Here is a 17,944-nt window from a genome sequence, read left to right on the forward strand (position 1 = left end):
TAAGCCACTCAGTCATCTTCTTTCTTTTTCTTTTAATTAATTAATTAATTAATGAAATAGGGTCTCACTCTGTCAGCCAGGCTGGTTTGCAATGGTGTGATCATGGCAGTGAGCTGCAGCCTCAGCCTCTCAAACTCAGATAATCCTCTAGTTTCAACCTCTTAAGTAGCTGGATTACAGGCACATGGCATTAAACCTAGCTAGTTTTTTTGTTTTGTTTTGTTTTGTTTTGTTTTGTTTTGTTTTGTTTTTTTTTTTTGAGACGGAGTCTCGCTCTGTCGCCCAGGCTGGAGTGCAGTGGCGCGATCTCGGCTCACTGCAAGCTCCGCCTCCCGGGTTCACGCCATTCTCCTGCCTCAGCCTCCCGAGTAGCTGGGACTACAGGCGCCCGCCACCACGCCCGGCTAATTTTTTGTATTTTTAGTAGAGACGGGGTTTCACCGTGTTAGCCAGGATGGTCTCGATCTCCTGACCTCGTGATCCACCCGCCTCGGCCTCCCAAAGTGCTGGGATTACAGGCGTGAGCCACCGCGCCCGGCCTGTTTTGTTTTTTAGAGACAGGGTTTTGCCTTGTTGCTCAGGCTGCTCTCACACTCCTGGAGTCAGGTAGTCAGCCCACCTTGGCCTCCCAAAGTCCTGGAATTACATTTCTTTTTATTAAGTAGTTTAATAAATTTATATTTAAAATGATTTCTTAAAGAAATAAAGTTTTGCACCGGGCACAGTGACTTATGCCTGTAATCCCAGCACTTTGGGAGACCAAAGCGGGCAGATCACGAGGTCAGGAGTTCAAGACTAGCCTGGCCAACATAGAGAAACCCCGTCTCTACTGAAAATACAAAAATTAGCCAGGCATGGTGGCACGCATCAGTAGCCCCAGCTACTCAGGAGGCTGAGGCAGGAGAATCAGTTGAACCCGGAGGTGCAGGTTGTGGTGAGCTGAGATCATGCCACTGTGCACCAGCCTGGGCAACAGAGTGAGACTCCATCTCAAAAAAAAAAAGAAAAGAAAAGAAATAAAGTTACATACCAGTTTCATTGTTCTGTTTTATATGTTTTTTTTTAACATGTTTTTTCTCATTTCTTGTTTAACTATTTTTTGTTTAATTTTGTAGTGGCATGCTTTGCTTATTTTATTTTGTTTTGCATAGTTTCTATAAAATTTTTGTAGTTATCTTGGAAAACGGACATTATGTAAAATATCTTAAGATTAAATCAGTATGTTTTAATCTCATAACAACTTCAATGGAACAAAAAAACTATATTTTTATATTTTCCAGTTTGTTATTAATATTATAAATTATTTCATATTGTGTATTCAGATTTATGCAGATTTACATTTTGTTTTTATATTCTATAGAAGAATTTTAAGGGTTTCTGCACTATTATAGTAAGAAATTTTATATATGTCTGTATATTTACATTTAATAGAAAGCTTTTTTTATGTTATCTAGAATCATTTTATTTTCAACATGAAAGACTCATTTTAGCATTTCTTTTTTTATATGTGTCTGTATATTTACATTTAATAGAAAGCTATATATTTATATATGGATTTTTGATACTGTCTAGCATCATTTTATTTTCAATATAAAAGACTCATTTTAGCATTTCTTTTTTCTTTATGTGTCTGTATGATTATATTTAATAGAAAGCTATATATTTATATATGGTTTTTTGATGCTGTCTAGCATCATTTTATTTTTCAACATAAAAGACTAATTTTAGCATTTCTCTTGTTATATATGCAGAGTCTCACTATGTTTTTGTGCTGATCTTGAACTCCTGGTCTGAAGTTATCTGACTGCCTTGGCCTCCTAAAGGTGTAGGATTACAAGCATGAGCCACTGCGTGTCCACAATGTAGCATTTTTTTTTTTTTTTTTAGCTGTGCTAGTGGTGATGAACACCCTTACCTTTCATTTTGGAAAGTCTTTATTTTTTACTGTTTTTGAAGTAAAATAATTTCTGATCAAGTGTTATGGATTAAGAATTTTTTTTTCAGCCGGACGCTGTGGCTTATGCCTGTAATCCCAGCACTTTGGGAGGCCAAGGTGGGTGGGTCACCTGAGGTATGGAGTTTGAGACTAGCCTGACCAACATGGAGAAACCTTGTCTCTACTAAAAATACAAAAGTAGCCAGGCATGGTGGTGCATGCCTGTAGTCCCAGCTACTCGGGAGGCTGAAGCAGGAGAATCGCTTGAACCTGGGAGGTGGAGGTTGTGGTGAGCCGAGATCCCACCATTGCACTCCAGCCTGGGCAACAAGAGCAAAACTCCGTCCAAAAAAAAAAAAAGCATATTTTTGTCTTTTATTACATCAAAATTTGGAAAGCTCTGTGTTTTTTTGTTTTTTTTTTTTTGTTTTTTGTCTTTAAGTAACCTGTGTACTACTTTATTTTTATTTATTTATTTTTCTTAAGTTATTGGGGTACAAGTGGTGTTTGGTTACATGAGTAAGTTCTTTAGTTCTTTAATGGTGATTTGTGGGAGTTTTATGCACTCATCACCCGAGCTGTATACACTGCACCCTATTTGTAGTCTTTTATCCCTCGTTTCCCTCCCGCTCTTCCCCTCAAGTCCCCAAAGTCCACTGTATCATTCTTATGCCTTTGCATCCTCATAGCTTAGCTCCTACGTATCAGTGAGAACATAAGATGTTTGGTTTTCCATTTCCGAGTTACTTCACTTAGAATGATAGTCTCCAATCTCATCCATGTTGCTGTGAATGCCATTAATTTTTTCCATTTTATGGCTGAGTAGTGTTCCATCATATATATAATCTCACAGTTTCTTTATCCACTCATTGGTTAATAGGCAATGGGCATTTGGGTTGGTTCCATGATTTTGCTATTGTGAATCATGCTGCTATAAACATGTGTGCAAGTATCTTTTTCATGTAATGACTTCTTTTCTTCTGGGTAGATACCCAGTAGTGGGACTGCTGGGTCAAATGGTAGTATGACTTTTAGTTCTTTAGGAATCTCCACGCTGTTCTCCATAGAGGTTGTGCTAGTTTACATTCCCATCAGCGTGTAGAAGTGTTCCCTGATCACCACATACACACCAACATCTACTGTTTTTTGATTTTTTTTTATTATGGCCATTTTTGCAGGAGTAAGGTGGTATCGTATTGTGGTTTTGATTTGCATTTCCCTGATCATTAGCGATGTTGAGCATTTTTTCATGTTTGTTGGCCATTTGTATATCTTCTGTTGAAAATTGTCTATTCATGTCCTTAGCTCAGTTTTGATGGGATTGTTTTTTTTCTTGCTGATTTGTTTGAGTGCATTGTAGATTCCAGATATTAGTTCTTTGTCAGGTGTATAGATTGTGAAGATTTTCTCCTACTCTGTGGGTTGTCTGTTCACTCTGCTGTTTCTTTTGCCTTGCAAAAGCTCTTTAGTTTCATTAAGTTCCCGTTTTGACACTATTCCACAAGATAGAGAGAGAACCCTCCCTAATTTATCTTTGTTTTTATTGCATTTGCTTTTGGGTTCTTGTATATGAAATCCTTGGCTAAGCCAATGTCTGAAAGGGTTTTTCCAATGTTATCTTCTAGAATTTTTATAGTTTCAGGTCTTAGATTTAAGTCCTTAATCCATCTTGAGTTGATTTTTGTATAAAGTAAAAGATGAGGATCCAGTTTTATTCTCCTATGTGTGGCTAGCCAATTATCCCAGCACCATTTGTTGAAAAGAGTATCCCTGGCCGGGTGCGGTGGCTCATGCCTGTAATCCCAGCCCTTTGGGAGGCTGACGTAGGTGGATCACGAGGTCAGGAGTTCGAGACCAGGCTGACCAAGGTGGTGAAACCCCATCTCTACTAAAAATACAAAAATTAGCCAGGTGGAGTGGTGGGTGCCTGTAATCCCAGCTACTCGGGAGGCTGAGGCAGGAGAATTGCTTGAATCCAGGAGGCAGAGATTGTGGTGAGCTGAGATCGTACCACTGCACTCTAGCCTGGTCAACAGAGCAAAACTCCCATCTCAGAAAAAAAAGAAAAGAGTATCCTTTACCCACTTTATGTTTTTGTTTGCTTTGTCAAAGTTCAGTTGGCTGTAAGTATTTCGGTTTATTTCTGGGTTCTCTATTCTTTTCCATTGGTTTAAGTGCCTATTTTTGTACCAGTACCATGCTGTTTTCATGACTGGCTTTATAGTATAGTTTGAAGTCAGGTAATGTAATGGCTTCAGATTTGTTCTTTTTGCTTTGTCTTTGGCTATGCAGGCTTTTTTTTGTTGTTGTTCCACATGAATTTTAAAATCATTTTTTCTAATTCTGTGAAGAATGATGATGGTGTTTTGATGGGAATTGCATTGAGTTTGTAGATTGCTTTTGGCAGTATAGTCATTTTCACAATATTGATTCTACCCATCGGTGAGCATGGGCTGTGTTTCCATTTGTTTGTGTCATCTGTGGTTTCTTTTAGCAGTGTTTCATAGTTTTCCTTGTAGAGATCTTTTACCTCCTTGGTTAGGCATATTCCTAAGTTTTTGGGTTTTTTTTTCACAGCTATTGTAAAAGGGGTTGAGTTATTGATTTGAGTCTCTGCTTGGTCGCTGTTGGTGTATAGAAGAGCTACTGATTTGTATACATTAATTTTGTATCTGAAAGCTTTGCTGAATTATTTTATCATTTCTAGGAGCTTTCTTGAAAAGTCTAGGGTTTTCAAAGTGAACAATCATATCATCAGCAAACAGTGACAGTTTTACTTCCTCTTTACCAATTTTGATGCCCTATCTTTTTTCTGCTTGCTCTGGCTAAGACTTCTAGTACTGTGTTGAAGAAGCATGGCGAGAGTGGGCATCCTTGTCTTGTTCCAGTTCTCAGAGGGAATGCTTTCAACTTCTCATTCAGTATTATGTTGGCTCTGGGTTTGTCATAGATGGCTTTTATTACATTGATGTATGTCCCTTGTATGCCAATTTTGCTAAGAGTTTTAATCATAAAGGGATGTTGGATTTTGTTGAATACTTTTTCTGCATCTATTGAGATGATCATATGATTTTTGTTTTTATTCCTTTCTATGTGGTGTATCACATTTATTGACTTGCATTTGTCAAACCATTCCTGCATCACTGGTATGAAACCTATTTGATCATGGATTCTCTTTTTGCTATGTTACTGGATTCAGTTAGCTACTATTTTAAGGATTTTAGCATCTATTTTCATCAGGGACATCAGTCTGTGGTTTTCTTTTTTGGTTAATGCCCTTTTCTAATTTTGGTATTAGGGTGAGGCTGGCTTCATAGAATAAATTAGGAAGGGCTCCCTCTTTCTCTGTCTTGTGGAATAGTGTCAATAGCATTGCTACCAATTCTTTGAATGTCTGGTAGAATTCTGCTAAATTCTGTCTGGTCCTAGACTTTTTTTGTGGGTGATTTTAAAATTACCATTTCAGTCTCGCTGCTTGTTATTGGTCTGTTCAGGGTATCTAATTCTTCTGATTTAAGCTGGGTGGGTTGCATTTTTCCAGAAATTTACCCATTTCTTTTAGGTTTTCTAGTTAGTGCACTTAAAGGTGTTCATAGTAGCCTTCAATGATCTTTTGTATTTCTGTGGTGTCAGATGTGATATCTCCCGTTTCCTTTCTTATTGAGGTTATTTGGATTTTCTTTTTTTCTTGGTTAATCTTGCTTATGGTCTGTCAATTGTATTTATCTTTTTAAAGAGCCAGGTTTTTGTTTCATTTATCTTTTGGTTTTTGTCTGTTGGTTTGTTTCAATTTCATTTCATTCTGCTCTGATTTTGATTATTTTTTTTCTTCTCCTGGGTTTGCATTTGGTTTCTTCTTGTTTCTCTAGTTCTTTGAGGTGTGAATTTAGAGTGTCTGTGTTCTTTCAGACTTTTTGATGTAGGTGTTTTGGGCTATGTACTTTCCTCTTAGCACTGCCTTTGCTGTATCCTAGAGGTTTTAATAAGTTGTGTCACTTTTGTTGTTGAGTTTGAAGAATTTTTTAAATTTCCATTTTGATTTCATATTTGACTCCATGATTATTCAGGAGCAGGTTTTTTAATTTACATGTATTTGCATGGTTTTGAAGGTTCCTTTTGGAGTTGAATTCCACTTTTATTCCACTGTGGTCTGAGAGAGTGCTTGATATAATTTCAGTTCTCTTAAATTTATTGAGGTTCATTTTGGGGCCTATCATATGGTCTGTTTGGAGAAAGTTTCATGTGCTGTTGAATAGAGTGTGTATTCTGCAGTTGTTGGATGGAATGTTCTGTATATATCTGTTAAGTCCATTTGCTCCAAGGTATAGTTTAAATCCATTGTTTATTTGTTGACTTTCTGTCTTGATGACCTGTCTAGTGCTGTCAGTAGAGTATTGAAGTCCTCACTATTATTGTGTTGGTGTCTATCTCATTTATTAGGTCTACTAGTAATTGTTTTATAAATTTGGGAGCTCCAGTGTTAGGTGCATGTATGTTTAGGACTGTGATATGTTCCTGTTGTACAAGACCTTTTACCATTGTATAATGTCCCTCTTTGTTTTTTTTAATTGCTGTTGCTTTAAAGTATATTTTGTCATATGTAAGAATAGCCCTTATGAACCTCTTGTTTAGCATGATATTGTGGGGTTCTCTGGCTTAGGTGAATAGCAAGCCATTTTCATGAATTACCTCACGCCATTAGGGGAAGAGGTATCCTCATTTTTTTCAATTTTTTATAGTGATCTGTGTTCCTGTTTCTCTCATTCAGTGTTATTTAATTTATTTGAAATTTTTAAAAATTAATTTATTAATCTTCATGTTTTATGGTTGCTTTCTAAAAATTTTATACTTTTTTTGATTGGGCCATGTTGTCCTAATATTCTATATACATTGTAATCGTTGATTAAAATTTGCATCAAAAAAGCTACCTGTTGGAATCTTCATAATGTAGTCTTGTCCTGGAATAGTCTGAAACCAATTGTCTTGGCTAGAGATTCTGGGAGTCTGTCAAACATGTTCTTAGAATGTGTCTTGTCTGAAATTGTGTGTGTGTGTGTGTGTGTGTGTGTTTAGGTAAAGAACGTTATTCAGGTTTTTTCTCAATAGTAATCACTTGCTACATCTATTTTTTGTGTGTGTGGTACTATATTCTCTGCTGCTGTAACATCTAACTTTGGTCTCAGCAGACTCAAGCTGTCATTTTAAAGTATGCCACCATTTCTTTCAGCACTTTATGTCATCAGAGACAAAAACCAGAAAGGCCCCTGGAAGCCAGAAATAAATATATATGTGCTACTGGTTTTTTTGTTTGTTTGTTTTTTTGAGACAGAGTTTCACTCTTTTTGCCCAGGCTGGAGTGCGATGGCATGATCTCAGCTCACCTCAACCTCCGCCTCCCAGGTTCAAGCAATTCTCCTGCCTCAACCTCCCTAGTAGCTGGGATTTCAGGCGTGTGCCACCACGCCCAGCTAATTTTCTATTTTTAGTAGAGATGGGGTTTCTCCATGTTGGTCACGCTGGTCTCGAACTCCCGACCTCAGGTGATCCGCCCACCTCGGCCTCCCAAAGTGCTGGGATTACAGGCATGAGCCACTGCGCCTGGCCGTGCCACTGTTTTATTTGTCTTTAAACAATTAACCAGGAGTTGGCAATTTCCTTTTTTTTTTTTTTTTTTATTTGAGACAGAGTCTCACTCTGTCACGTGGGCTGGAGTGCACTAGCATAATCTCATCTCACTGCAATCTCTACTCCCCAAGTTCAAGTGATTGCCTCAGCCTCCCAAGTAGCTGGGACTACAGACGTGTGCCACCACATCTGGCCAATTTTTGAATTTTTAGTACAGATGAAGTTTTTCCATTTTGGCCAGGCTGGTCTTGAACTCTTGATCTCAGGTAATCCACTTGCCTTGGCCTCCAAAAGTGCTGGGATTACAGGCATGAACTGCTATTCCCAGTCAGCAATTTACTTCTAAAGAGCCTATGCTATTTTTGGTAGCAGGAAGAGCTGCATTGGGAAACTGTAACCGACTTCCCTTTCCTTCTGTGTGGCTCTTTGCATTGTGCTTACTTGGGTTACTTAACTTATATATAAATTTTCCACAAATGTATTTGGTCAGTATGTTTTTGTTACATTTATATGTCTATGAAGAAATTAGGGCCTGTCTTATTTTGCTGTGCCATCTTATGTGGTTTGCATAATTTTATAGGTTAGATTTGTAAAGTATATTCATCTGAGTCTAGCAAGTGGAATAATTTGTTATTTTTATTTCTTCTAGTTATGCGTTCTCATTTTACACAAGACCTTTGGCCAGATCAGAGCACAAAAGATTCTTTCCAAGAAGTAATACTGAGAACATATGCAAGATGTGGACATAAGAATTTACGATTAAGAAAAGATTGTAAAAGTGCCAATGAGGGTAAGATGCACGAAGAAGGTTATAATAAACTTAACCAATGTAGGACAACTACCCAGAGAAAAATATTTCAGTGTAACAAATATATGAAAGTCTTTCATAAATATTCAAATAGAAATAAGGTTAGACACACTAAAAAGAAAACTTTCAAATGTATAAAATGTAGCAAATCATTTTTCATGCTTTCATGCTTAATTCGACATAAGAGAATTCATATTAGACAGAATATCTACAAATGTGAAGAACGTGGCAAAGCCTTTAAATCGTTCTCAACCCTTACTAAACATAAGATAATTCATACTGAAGACAAACCTTACAAATGTAAGAAATGTGGCAATGCCTTTAAATTTTCTTCAACGTTCACTAAACATAAGATAATTCATACTGGAGAGACACCCTTCAGATGTGAAGAATGTGGCAAAGCTTTTAACCAGTCCTCAAATCTTACTGACCATAAGAGAATTCATACTGGAGAGAAAACCTACAAATGTGAAGAATGTGGCAAAGCTTTTAAAGGGTCCTCAAATCTTAATGCACATAAGGTAATTCATACTGCAGAGAAACCCTACAAATGTGAAGATTGTGGCAAAACTTTTAACCATTTCTCAGCCCTTAGAAAACATAAGATAATTCATACTGGAAAGAAACCCTACAAGCATGAAGAATGTGGCAAAGCTTTTAGCCAGTCCTCAACCCTTAGAAAACATGAGATAATTCATACTGGAGAGAAACCCTACAAATGTGAAGAATGTGGTAAAGCTTTTAAGTGGTCTTCAAAACTTACTGTACATAAGGTAGTTCATACTGGAGAGAAACCCTACAAATGTGAAGAATGTGGCAAAGCTTTTACCCAGTTCTCAACCCTTAAAAAACATAAGATAATTCATACTGGAAAGAAACCCTACAAATGTGAAGAATGTGGCAAAGCTTTTAACAGTTCCTCAACCCTTATGAAACATAAGATAATTCATACTGGGGAGAAACCGTACAAATGTGAAGAATGTGGCAAAGCTTTTAGGCAATCCTCACACCTTACTAGACATAAAGCAATTCATACTGGAGAGAAACCCTACAAATGTGAAGAATGTGGCAAAGCTTTTAACCATTTCTCAGACCTTAGAAGACATAAGATAATTCATACTGGAAAGAAACCCTACAAATGTGAAGAATGTGGGAAAGCTTTTAGCCAGTCCTCAACCCTTAGAAACCATCAGATAATTCATACTGGAGAGAAACCCTACAAATGTGAAGAATGTGGTAAAGCTTTTAAGTGGTCATCAAAACTTACTTTACATAAGGTAATTCATACTGGAGAGAAACCCTGCAAATGTGAAGAATGTGGCAAAGCTTTTAAGCATTTCTCAGCCCTCAGAAAACATAAGGTAATTCATACTAGGGAGAAATTGTACAAATGTGAAGAATGTGGCAAAGCTTTTAACAATTCCTCAATCCTTGCTAAACATAAGATAATTCATACTGGGAAGAAACCGTACAAATGTGAAGAATGTGGCAAAGCTTTTAGGCAATCCTCACACCTTACTAGACATAAAGCAATTCATACTGGAGAGAAACCTTACAAATGTGAAGAATGTGGCAAAGCTTTTAGCCATTTCTCAGCCCTTAGAAGACATAAGATAATTCATACTGGAAAGAAACCGTACAAATGTGAAGAATGTGGCAAAGCTTTTAGCCATTTCTCAGCCCTTAGAAGACATAAGATAATTCATACTGGAGAGAAACCCTACAAATGTGAAGAATGTGGTAAAGCTTTTAAGTGGTCATCAAAACTTACTGTACATAAGGTAATTCATATTGCAGAGAAACCCTGCAAATGTGAAGAATGTGGCAAATCTTTTAAGCATTTCTCAGCCCTTAGAAAACATAAGGTAATTCATACTAGGGAGAAATTGTACAAATGTGAAGAATGTGTCAAAGCTTTTAACAGTTTCTCAGCCCTTATGAAACATAAGGTAATTCATACTGGAGAGAAACCCTACAAGTGTGAAGAATGTGGTAAAGCTTTTAAGTGGTCCTCAAAGCTTACTGTACATAAGGTAATTCATACTGGAGAGAAACCCTGCAAATGTGAAGAATGTGGCAAAGCTTTTAAGCATTTCTCAGCCCTTAGAAAACATAAGGTAATTCATACTGGAAAGAAACCCTATAAATGTGAAGAATGTGGCAAAGCTTTTAGCCAATCCTCAACCCTTAGAAAACATGAGATAATTCATAGTGGAGAGAAACCCTACAAATGTGAAGAATGTGGTAAAGCTTTTAAGTGGTTGTCAAAACTTACTGTACATAAGGTAATTCATACTGCAGAGAAACCCTGCAAATGTGAAGAATGTGGCAAAGCTTTTAAGCATTTCTCAGCCCTTAGAAAACATAAGATAATTCATACTGGAAAGAAACCCTACAAATGTGAAGAATGTGGCAAAGCTTTTAATGATTCCTCAACCCTTATGAAGCATAAGATAATTCATACTGGGAAGAAACCATACAAATGTGCAGAATGTGGCAAAGCTTTTAAGCAATCCTCACATCTTACTAGACATAAAGCAATTCATACTGGGGAGAAACCCTACAAATGCGAAGAATGTGGCAAAGATTTTAACAATTCCTCAACCCTTAAGAAACATAAGCTAATTCATACTAGGGAGAAATTGTACAAATGTGAAGAATGTGTCAAAGCTTTTAACAATTTCTCAGCCCTTCTGAAACATAAGATAATTCATACTGGGGAGAAACCCTACAAATGTGAAGAATGTGGTAAAGCTTTTAAGTGGTCCTCAAAACTTACTGAACATAAGGTAATTCATACTGGAGAGAAACCCTGCAAATGTGAAGAATGTGACAAAGCTTTTAAGCATTTCTCAGCCCTTAGAAAACATAAGGTAATTCATACTGGAAAGAAACCCTACCAATGTGACGAATGTGGCAAAGCTTTTAACAATTCCTCAACCCTTACGAAACATAAGATAATTCATACTGGGGAGAAACCCTACAAATGTGAAGAATGTGGCAAAGCCTTTAGTCAGTCCTCAATCCTTACTAAACATAAGATAATTCATTCTGTAGAGAAACCCTACAAATGTGAAGAATGTGGCAAAGCCTTTAACCAGTCCTCACACTTTACTAGACACAAAACAATTCACACTGGGGAGAAACCTTAAAAATGTGAATAATGTGGCAGAGCTTTCAACCATTTTATAAACCTTAATACACATAGGATAATTTATACTAGAGACAGACCCTGCATATGTGAAGAATGTGGCAAAGCTTTTAACCAGTCCTCAAGCCTTACTAGACATAAAACAATTCATACTGGAGAGAAACCCTACAAATGTAAAGAATGTGGCAAAACTTTTTTTTTTTTTTATACTTTAAGTTCTAGGGTACATGTGCACAATGTGCAGGTTTGTTACATAGGTATACGTGTGGCATGTTGGTTTGCTGCACCCATCAACTCGTCATTTACATTAGGTATTTCTCCTAATGCCATCCCTCCCGCAGCCCCCCACCCCCTGACAGGCCCGGGTGTGTGATGTTCCCCACCCTGTGTCCAAGCATTCTCATTGTTCAATTCGCACCTATGAGTGAGAACATGTGGTGTTTGGTTTTCTGTTTTTATGATAGTTTGCTGAGAATGATGGTTTCCAGCTTCATCTATGTCCTTCCAAAGGACATGAACTTATCCTTTTTTATGGCTGCATAGTATTCCATGGCATATATGTGGAATGTGGCAAAACTTTTAACCAATCCTCAAACCTTACTAGACAGAAAACAATTCATACTGGAGATAAACCCATCAAATGTGAAGAATGTGGCAAAGCCTTTAACCAGTCCTCACAGCTTAAATACGCATAAGATAATTGATACTGAAGGAAAACTCTACAAATATCATAAATGTGGCATAGCTTCTAACCATTGCTCAGCTTTTACTCAAAATGAGAGAATTCCTAAAGAAGATAAACTCCACAAATGTGAATAATATGGCAAAGTTTTTGACCGGTCCTCAAATCTTACTGAACATAAGATAATTCATGCTAGAGACAAACACTACAAATGTGAAGAATGGGCAAAGCTTTTAACCAGTTCTCAAACCTTACTCAAAATAATTTATAGTGGAGAGGAACGCTACAAATGCAAAGGATTTGGCAAAACTTTTAAGTGTTTCTCAAAACTTACTGAACACAAGATAATTCATACTAGAGAGATACTTTACAAATGTGAAGAGTGTGGCAAAGCTTCTAACGGGTTCTCAAATCTTACTGAATGTGAGATAATTTATATTAGAGAGAAACCCTACAAATGTGAAGAATGTGGCAAAGCTTCTAACGGGTTCTCAAATCTTACTGAATGTGAGATAATTTATATTAGAGAGAAACCCTACAAATGTGAAGAATGTGGCAAAGCTTTTAACTGGTCCTTAAACCTTACTGAACATAAGATAATTAATATTAAAGAGAAACCCTAAAAATATAAAAAAAGTGACAAAGCTTTTAACTGGTTTTGAGAACTTACTCAAGATAGTTTATACTGAAGACAAACTCTATAAATGTGAAGAATGTGACAGTGCTTTTAATCAATTCTCAAACTTTACTAGACATAAGAAAATTCATACTGGTTAAAAACCCTACAAATGTGAAGAAAGTGGGAACACTTTTAGCCAGTCCTCAACTCTTACTAAACAAGATAATTCAATGGGAGAGAAACCCTACAAATGTGAATAATGTTATAACCATTCTATTTATGTGTTTACATGTTTAATGTTGAAATAATGTTTTTTTTTCATATTGATATTACAATTTGGAGACATTTTTCACTCACAATTTTTGAAGTGGGTGAATTTCAGTCTACAGTTTTTATTTTTAGTCACCTCACTGTAGGCAACTCTGGTAATTTTCTCTGGAAAAATTTTGGAGACGAAATTGTAATGGCTTTCAGGTTAAAACATTTCCTGTTATTTTGCATGCAAACTTGTTTACGGTGTTCAAACAGTGGCCAATCTTTAGGTCATAAACAACACCTACCCTTTTAATGTCTTTCATACCATTGCAGTTAGCACCAGAAACTTCTGCTGTCTTAAACTTAAAATAAAAGCCCTAATGTACATTGGCTCCTCCCATGCACGATACTGAGTTCAGAACATGCTGTTAAATGTCAGAGTTCCTATGGTTATGACTGAAAAATTAAATGACAAGACAGCACAAAACTATATACTTTTGATATCATTTAGCCAAGTTAATGACAAAGACAGAGAATATTTAAAAAAATTGATATCCTTCTATAATGTTTTAAATATATATTTTTCAACTTGACAGATAAAGCATGTATTCTGTAAAACATGATGTTTTGAAGTATATATATACATTGTCAAACTCTTAATTTTAGGTAATTAATGCTGTACCTCACATAGTTAACATTTTTGTGGTGAGAGTACATGACATTGTCCTAGCATTATTCAAAAATACATTACTATTAACTATAGACACCATGCTGTACAACAAGTCTTTTGAATATATTACTTCTATCTAACTATAATTATGTATTATTCTTTGACAAACATCTTTCTAAAGCCCTCTTTTAAATACCTTGGCATCTGGTGGTTACAATTTTATTCTGTGCTTCAGTGAATTTAAGTTTTATATCATTCATGTTTAGGTGAAATCATAAAATTTTCTTTCTGTTCCTGGCTTACTAAAAGATAAATAGATAAATTTTATATATATACTACTTTGTCAGTATTTAATCATTAGATGTTGAACTGTTGATTCTGTATTTTGGCTACTATGAAGAGTGTTGCAGACAACATAGAAATACAAATATTTCTCATTCTGATTTCATTTGTTTTTAAATATATATATATCCTATAGTGAAATTGCTGTGTTATATGGCAGTTTTATTTTAAATTTATTGAGAAATCTCTATTTCAGTTTTCATAATGGCTGTTCTCATTTACACTCAGACTAGCAGTGTGCAAGCATTCCTTTTACTTCACATCTTTACCAACACTTTTTTTTCTTTTTAGTAAGAGTCATTCTAATACGAGTGACTTTTTATCTCATAGATTTTTTGGCTTGCCTTTCTCTGATAATAAGTGACATTGAGCATTTTAAAATATCTCTTGGCCATATGTATGTCTCTTTAAAATATTTAAGCCTTTTGCTCATTTTTCGTAGTTATTTGTTTTTTATTGTATAGTCACTTTCTTACATAATCTTGATATTCACCCCTTGTCACAAGTATGGTTTGCAAAAATGTTCTCCCATTTGTCTTGTTGATTATATCAGATTCTGTGCAGCAACTTTTTAATATGAAGTAATCTGACTCATCTATTTTTCCTTTAGTTCCCTGGGATTTTGAGGTTAAATTAAAAAAAATCACTGCCGAAACCAATGTTACGGGGCTTTCAGTCTATATTTTTTGTAGTAGTTTCAGAGTTTCAGGCCTTACATTTAAGTATTAATATATTTTCAGTTGATTTATATATATGGAGTAAGATGAGAGACTCATTGCTCTGCATGTGGCTATAGTTTTCTCAACACTATTTATTGAAGATACTGTCATTTTCCTAAGAAATTGTCACCTATATAAAAAATCAGTTAGCTTTAAATACATGGATATATTTCCTGTCTCTTGTGCTCCATTGGCCTGTGTGACTCATTTTGTTCAAGTACCATACTGTTTTCATTACTATAGCTTTGCAGTATATTTCAAAGTCAGGTAGGATGATACCTTTAGCCTTTCTTTTTTGCTTGAATGCTTCTGCTATTCAGGGTCTTTTGTCATATCATATAAATTTTAGGGTTTTTGTTTGTTTTTGTTTTATTCTAGACAGAGTTTCACTCTTGTCACCCAGGCTGGAGTGCGGTTGTGCAATCTCAGCTCACTGCAACCTCTGCCCTCAGGTTCAAGTGATTCTCCTGCCTCAGCCTTCTGAGTAGCTGGGATTACAGGCACACACCACCATGCTGGGCTAATTTTTTGTTGTTGTTGTTGTTGTTGTTGTTTTAAAAATGTGTGGGTTTTTTAATAGTATTTATTGATCATTCTTGGGTGTTTGGCAGGGTCATAGGACAATAGTGGAGGGAAGGTCAGCAGATAAACATGTGAACAAGGGTCTCTGGTTTTCCTAGGCAGAGGACCCTGCGGCCTTCCGCAGTGTTTGTGTCCCTGGGTACTTGAGATTAGGTAGTGGTGATGACTCTTAAGGAGCATGCTGCCTTCAAGCATCTGTTTAACAAAGCACATCTTGCACTGCCCTTAATCCATTTAACCCTGAGTGGACACAGCACATGTTTCAGAGAGCACGGGGTTGGGGGTAAGCTTATAGATTAACAGCATCCCAAGGCAGAAGAACTTTTCCCAGTACAGAACAAAATGGAGTCTCCCATGTCTACCTCTTTCCACACAGACACAGCAACAATCCGATCTCTCTCTCTTTTCCCCACATTTCCCCCTTTTCTATTCGACAAAACCGCCATCATCATCATGGCCCGTTCTCAATGAGCTGTTGGGTACACCTCCCAGACGGGGCAGCGGCCGGGCAGAGGGGCTCCTCACTTCCCAGATGGGGCGGCTGCCAGGCAGAGGGGCTCCTCGCTTCTCAGACGGGGCGGCCGCCGGGCGGAGGGGCTCCTCGCTTCTCAGACGGGGCGGCCGGGCAGAGACGCTCCTCAGTTCCCAGACGGGGTCGTGGCCGGGCAGAGGCACTCCTCACATCCCAGACGGGGCAGCGGGGCAGAGGCGCTCCCCACATCTCAGACGATGGGCGGCCGGGCAGAGACACTCCTCACTTCCTAGACGGGATGGCGGCCGGGAAGAGGCACTCCTCACTTCCCAGACTGGGCGGCCAGGCAGAGGGGCTCCTCACATCCCAGACGATGGGCGGCCAGGCAGAGACGCTCCTCACTTCCCAGACGGGGTGGCGGCCGGGCAGAGGCTGCAATCTCGGCACTTTGGGAGGCCAAGGCAGGCGGCTGGGAGGTGGAGGTTGTAGCGAGCTGAGATCATGCCACTGCACTCCAGCCTGGGCAGCATTGAGCACTGAGTGAACGAGACTCCGTCTGCAATCCCGGCACCTCGGGAGGCCGAGGCTGGCAGATCACTCGCGGTTAGGAGCTGGAGACCAGCCCGGCCAACATGGCGAAACCCCGTCTCCACCAAAAAAATACGAAAACCAGTTAGGCGTGGCAGCGCGCACCTGCAGTCCCAGGCACTCGGTAGGCTGAGGCAGGAGAATCTGGCAGGGAGGTTGCAGTGAGCCGAGATGGCGGCAGTACAGTCCAGCCTCGGCTCGGCATCAGAGGGAGACCGTGGAAAGGGGAGACGAGGGAGAGGGAGACCATAGAAAGGAAAGGGGAGAGGGAGAGAGCTAATTTTTGTATTTTTAGTTGAGATGGGGTTTCACTGTGTTGGCCAGGCTGGTCTTGACCCTGCCTCTGCCTCCCAAAGTGCTGGGATTATAGGTGTGAGCCACTGTGCCCAGCCTTGAGCACACTTTTATTAGTTTTTCTCTGTTTAGTCCTTTTGTTTGTTTCTATTTTAAGAAGAATTTTAATTTCTACTTGAAATTACTAATTTGAGCCCAAAGTATCTGAGATGACAGAGTGTCAGGAGGTTGTGACAATGCGTGCCCAAGGTTGTTGGGGCACATGTTGGTTTTATACATTTTAGGGAGACAGGAGACATCCATCACTATATGTAAGATGCACATTGTTCAGAAAAGGACAACGCGAAGTGGGGCGGGAGCTTCCAGGTCATAGGTAGATAAAGGGCAACTGGTTGCAATTTCCTCTGAGCTTCTGATTAGCCTTTTACTGGGTTTTTTCCAGGTCTGTCTTTCCTAAGCCTCCAAGTTTATCTGGAGTCAAGAGAAACTTGACTCCATGTTTGTAGAATTTTAATCTATTTTGGCCAATTTTATGTCTACTTTATAACATATAACAACAGGTAATTTAACCAAAACCCTTATGGTTTTCTTGCACAGCTATAAGCTACACATGTATTCTTAGCAAGGTAAAAACAACAGAAACCATGATGATAACAATAACCACCCTTCTGTGCATGAGTAGCCCTTCAGCTGGGGACATCACACCCCACTGTAGAGTTTCTGAATCCTACACCTGAAGGCAGTCAAAAGTTGGAAAATTGACTTGCACACATAGATCTGGTCCACAGGTAGGTTGGTGACTCCCACACCATGATTCAGCACACCCACAAAATGGTGAATTTACTAAGAAGACAAAGTTTACAGGAAGAATAGAGGCTCTGATGCAGTCCACTGTTGAGATTGTGACTCATGTACTTAGACTCAACATTCAGGAGGTGTTGACTCTTATACCTAAAACTGGGACATGTATGGAATTGTTAATCTCACCGTGGATCTTCTGTAGATGTTATTGTGACATATGCCTCTCCCATGACATACGCCTCTCCCAGCACCTGAGTGATTTGACTGTCTTGGGTCCTAGCTGACAGATGGGATTGTGGCATATCACTGGACACAGCACCTAGGTGATGTGACACTATTCTCCTGCCTTGGCACTACCTATCTGGGGCTTTGTGACATGTCTGTGCTCATAACTAAGGGG

The 17,944-nt window shown here is 38.2% G+C and overlaps 1 protein-coding gene across 1 annotated transcript in view; it reads left to right on the plus strand.

The window, feature by feature from the left end:
• The window catches only part of LOC100986753 (zinc finger protein 729), a 37,888-nt gene extending 22,627 nt beyond the window's left edge, over positions 1 to 15,261 (plus strand). Inside the window, exon 4 of the mRNA XM_034946612.3 lies at positions 8,211 to 15,261. Coding sequence (XP_034802503.1) covers positions 8,211 to 11,521 — 3,311 coding nt within the window. The 3' untranslated portion in view covers positions 11,522 to 15,261. The remainder of the gene's footprint in view (positions 1 to 8,210) is intronic.
• The last annotated feature ends 2,683 nt before the right edge of the window (positions 15,262 to 17,944 follow it).

This window comes from Pan paniscus, chromosome 20 (assembly GCF_029289425.2).
Source record: "Pan paniscus chromosome 20, NHGRI_mPanPan1-v2.0_pri, whole genome shotgun sequence".
NCBI classification, from domain to species: Eukaryota; Metazoa; Chordata; class Mammalia; order Primates; family Hominidae; genus Pan; species Pan paniscus.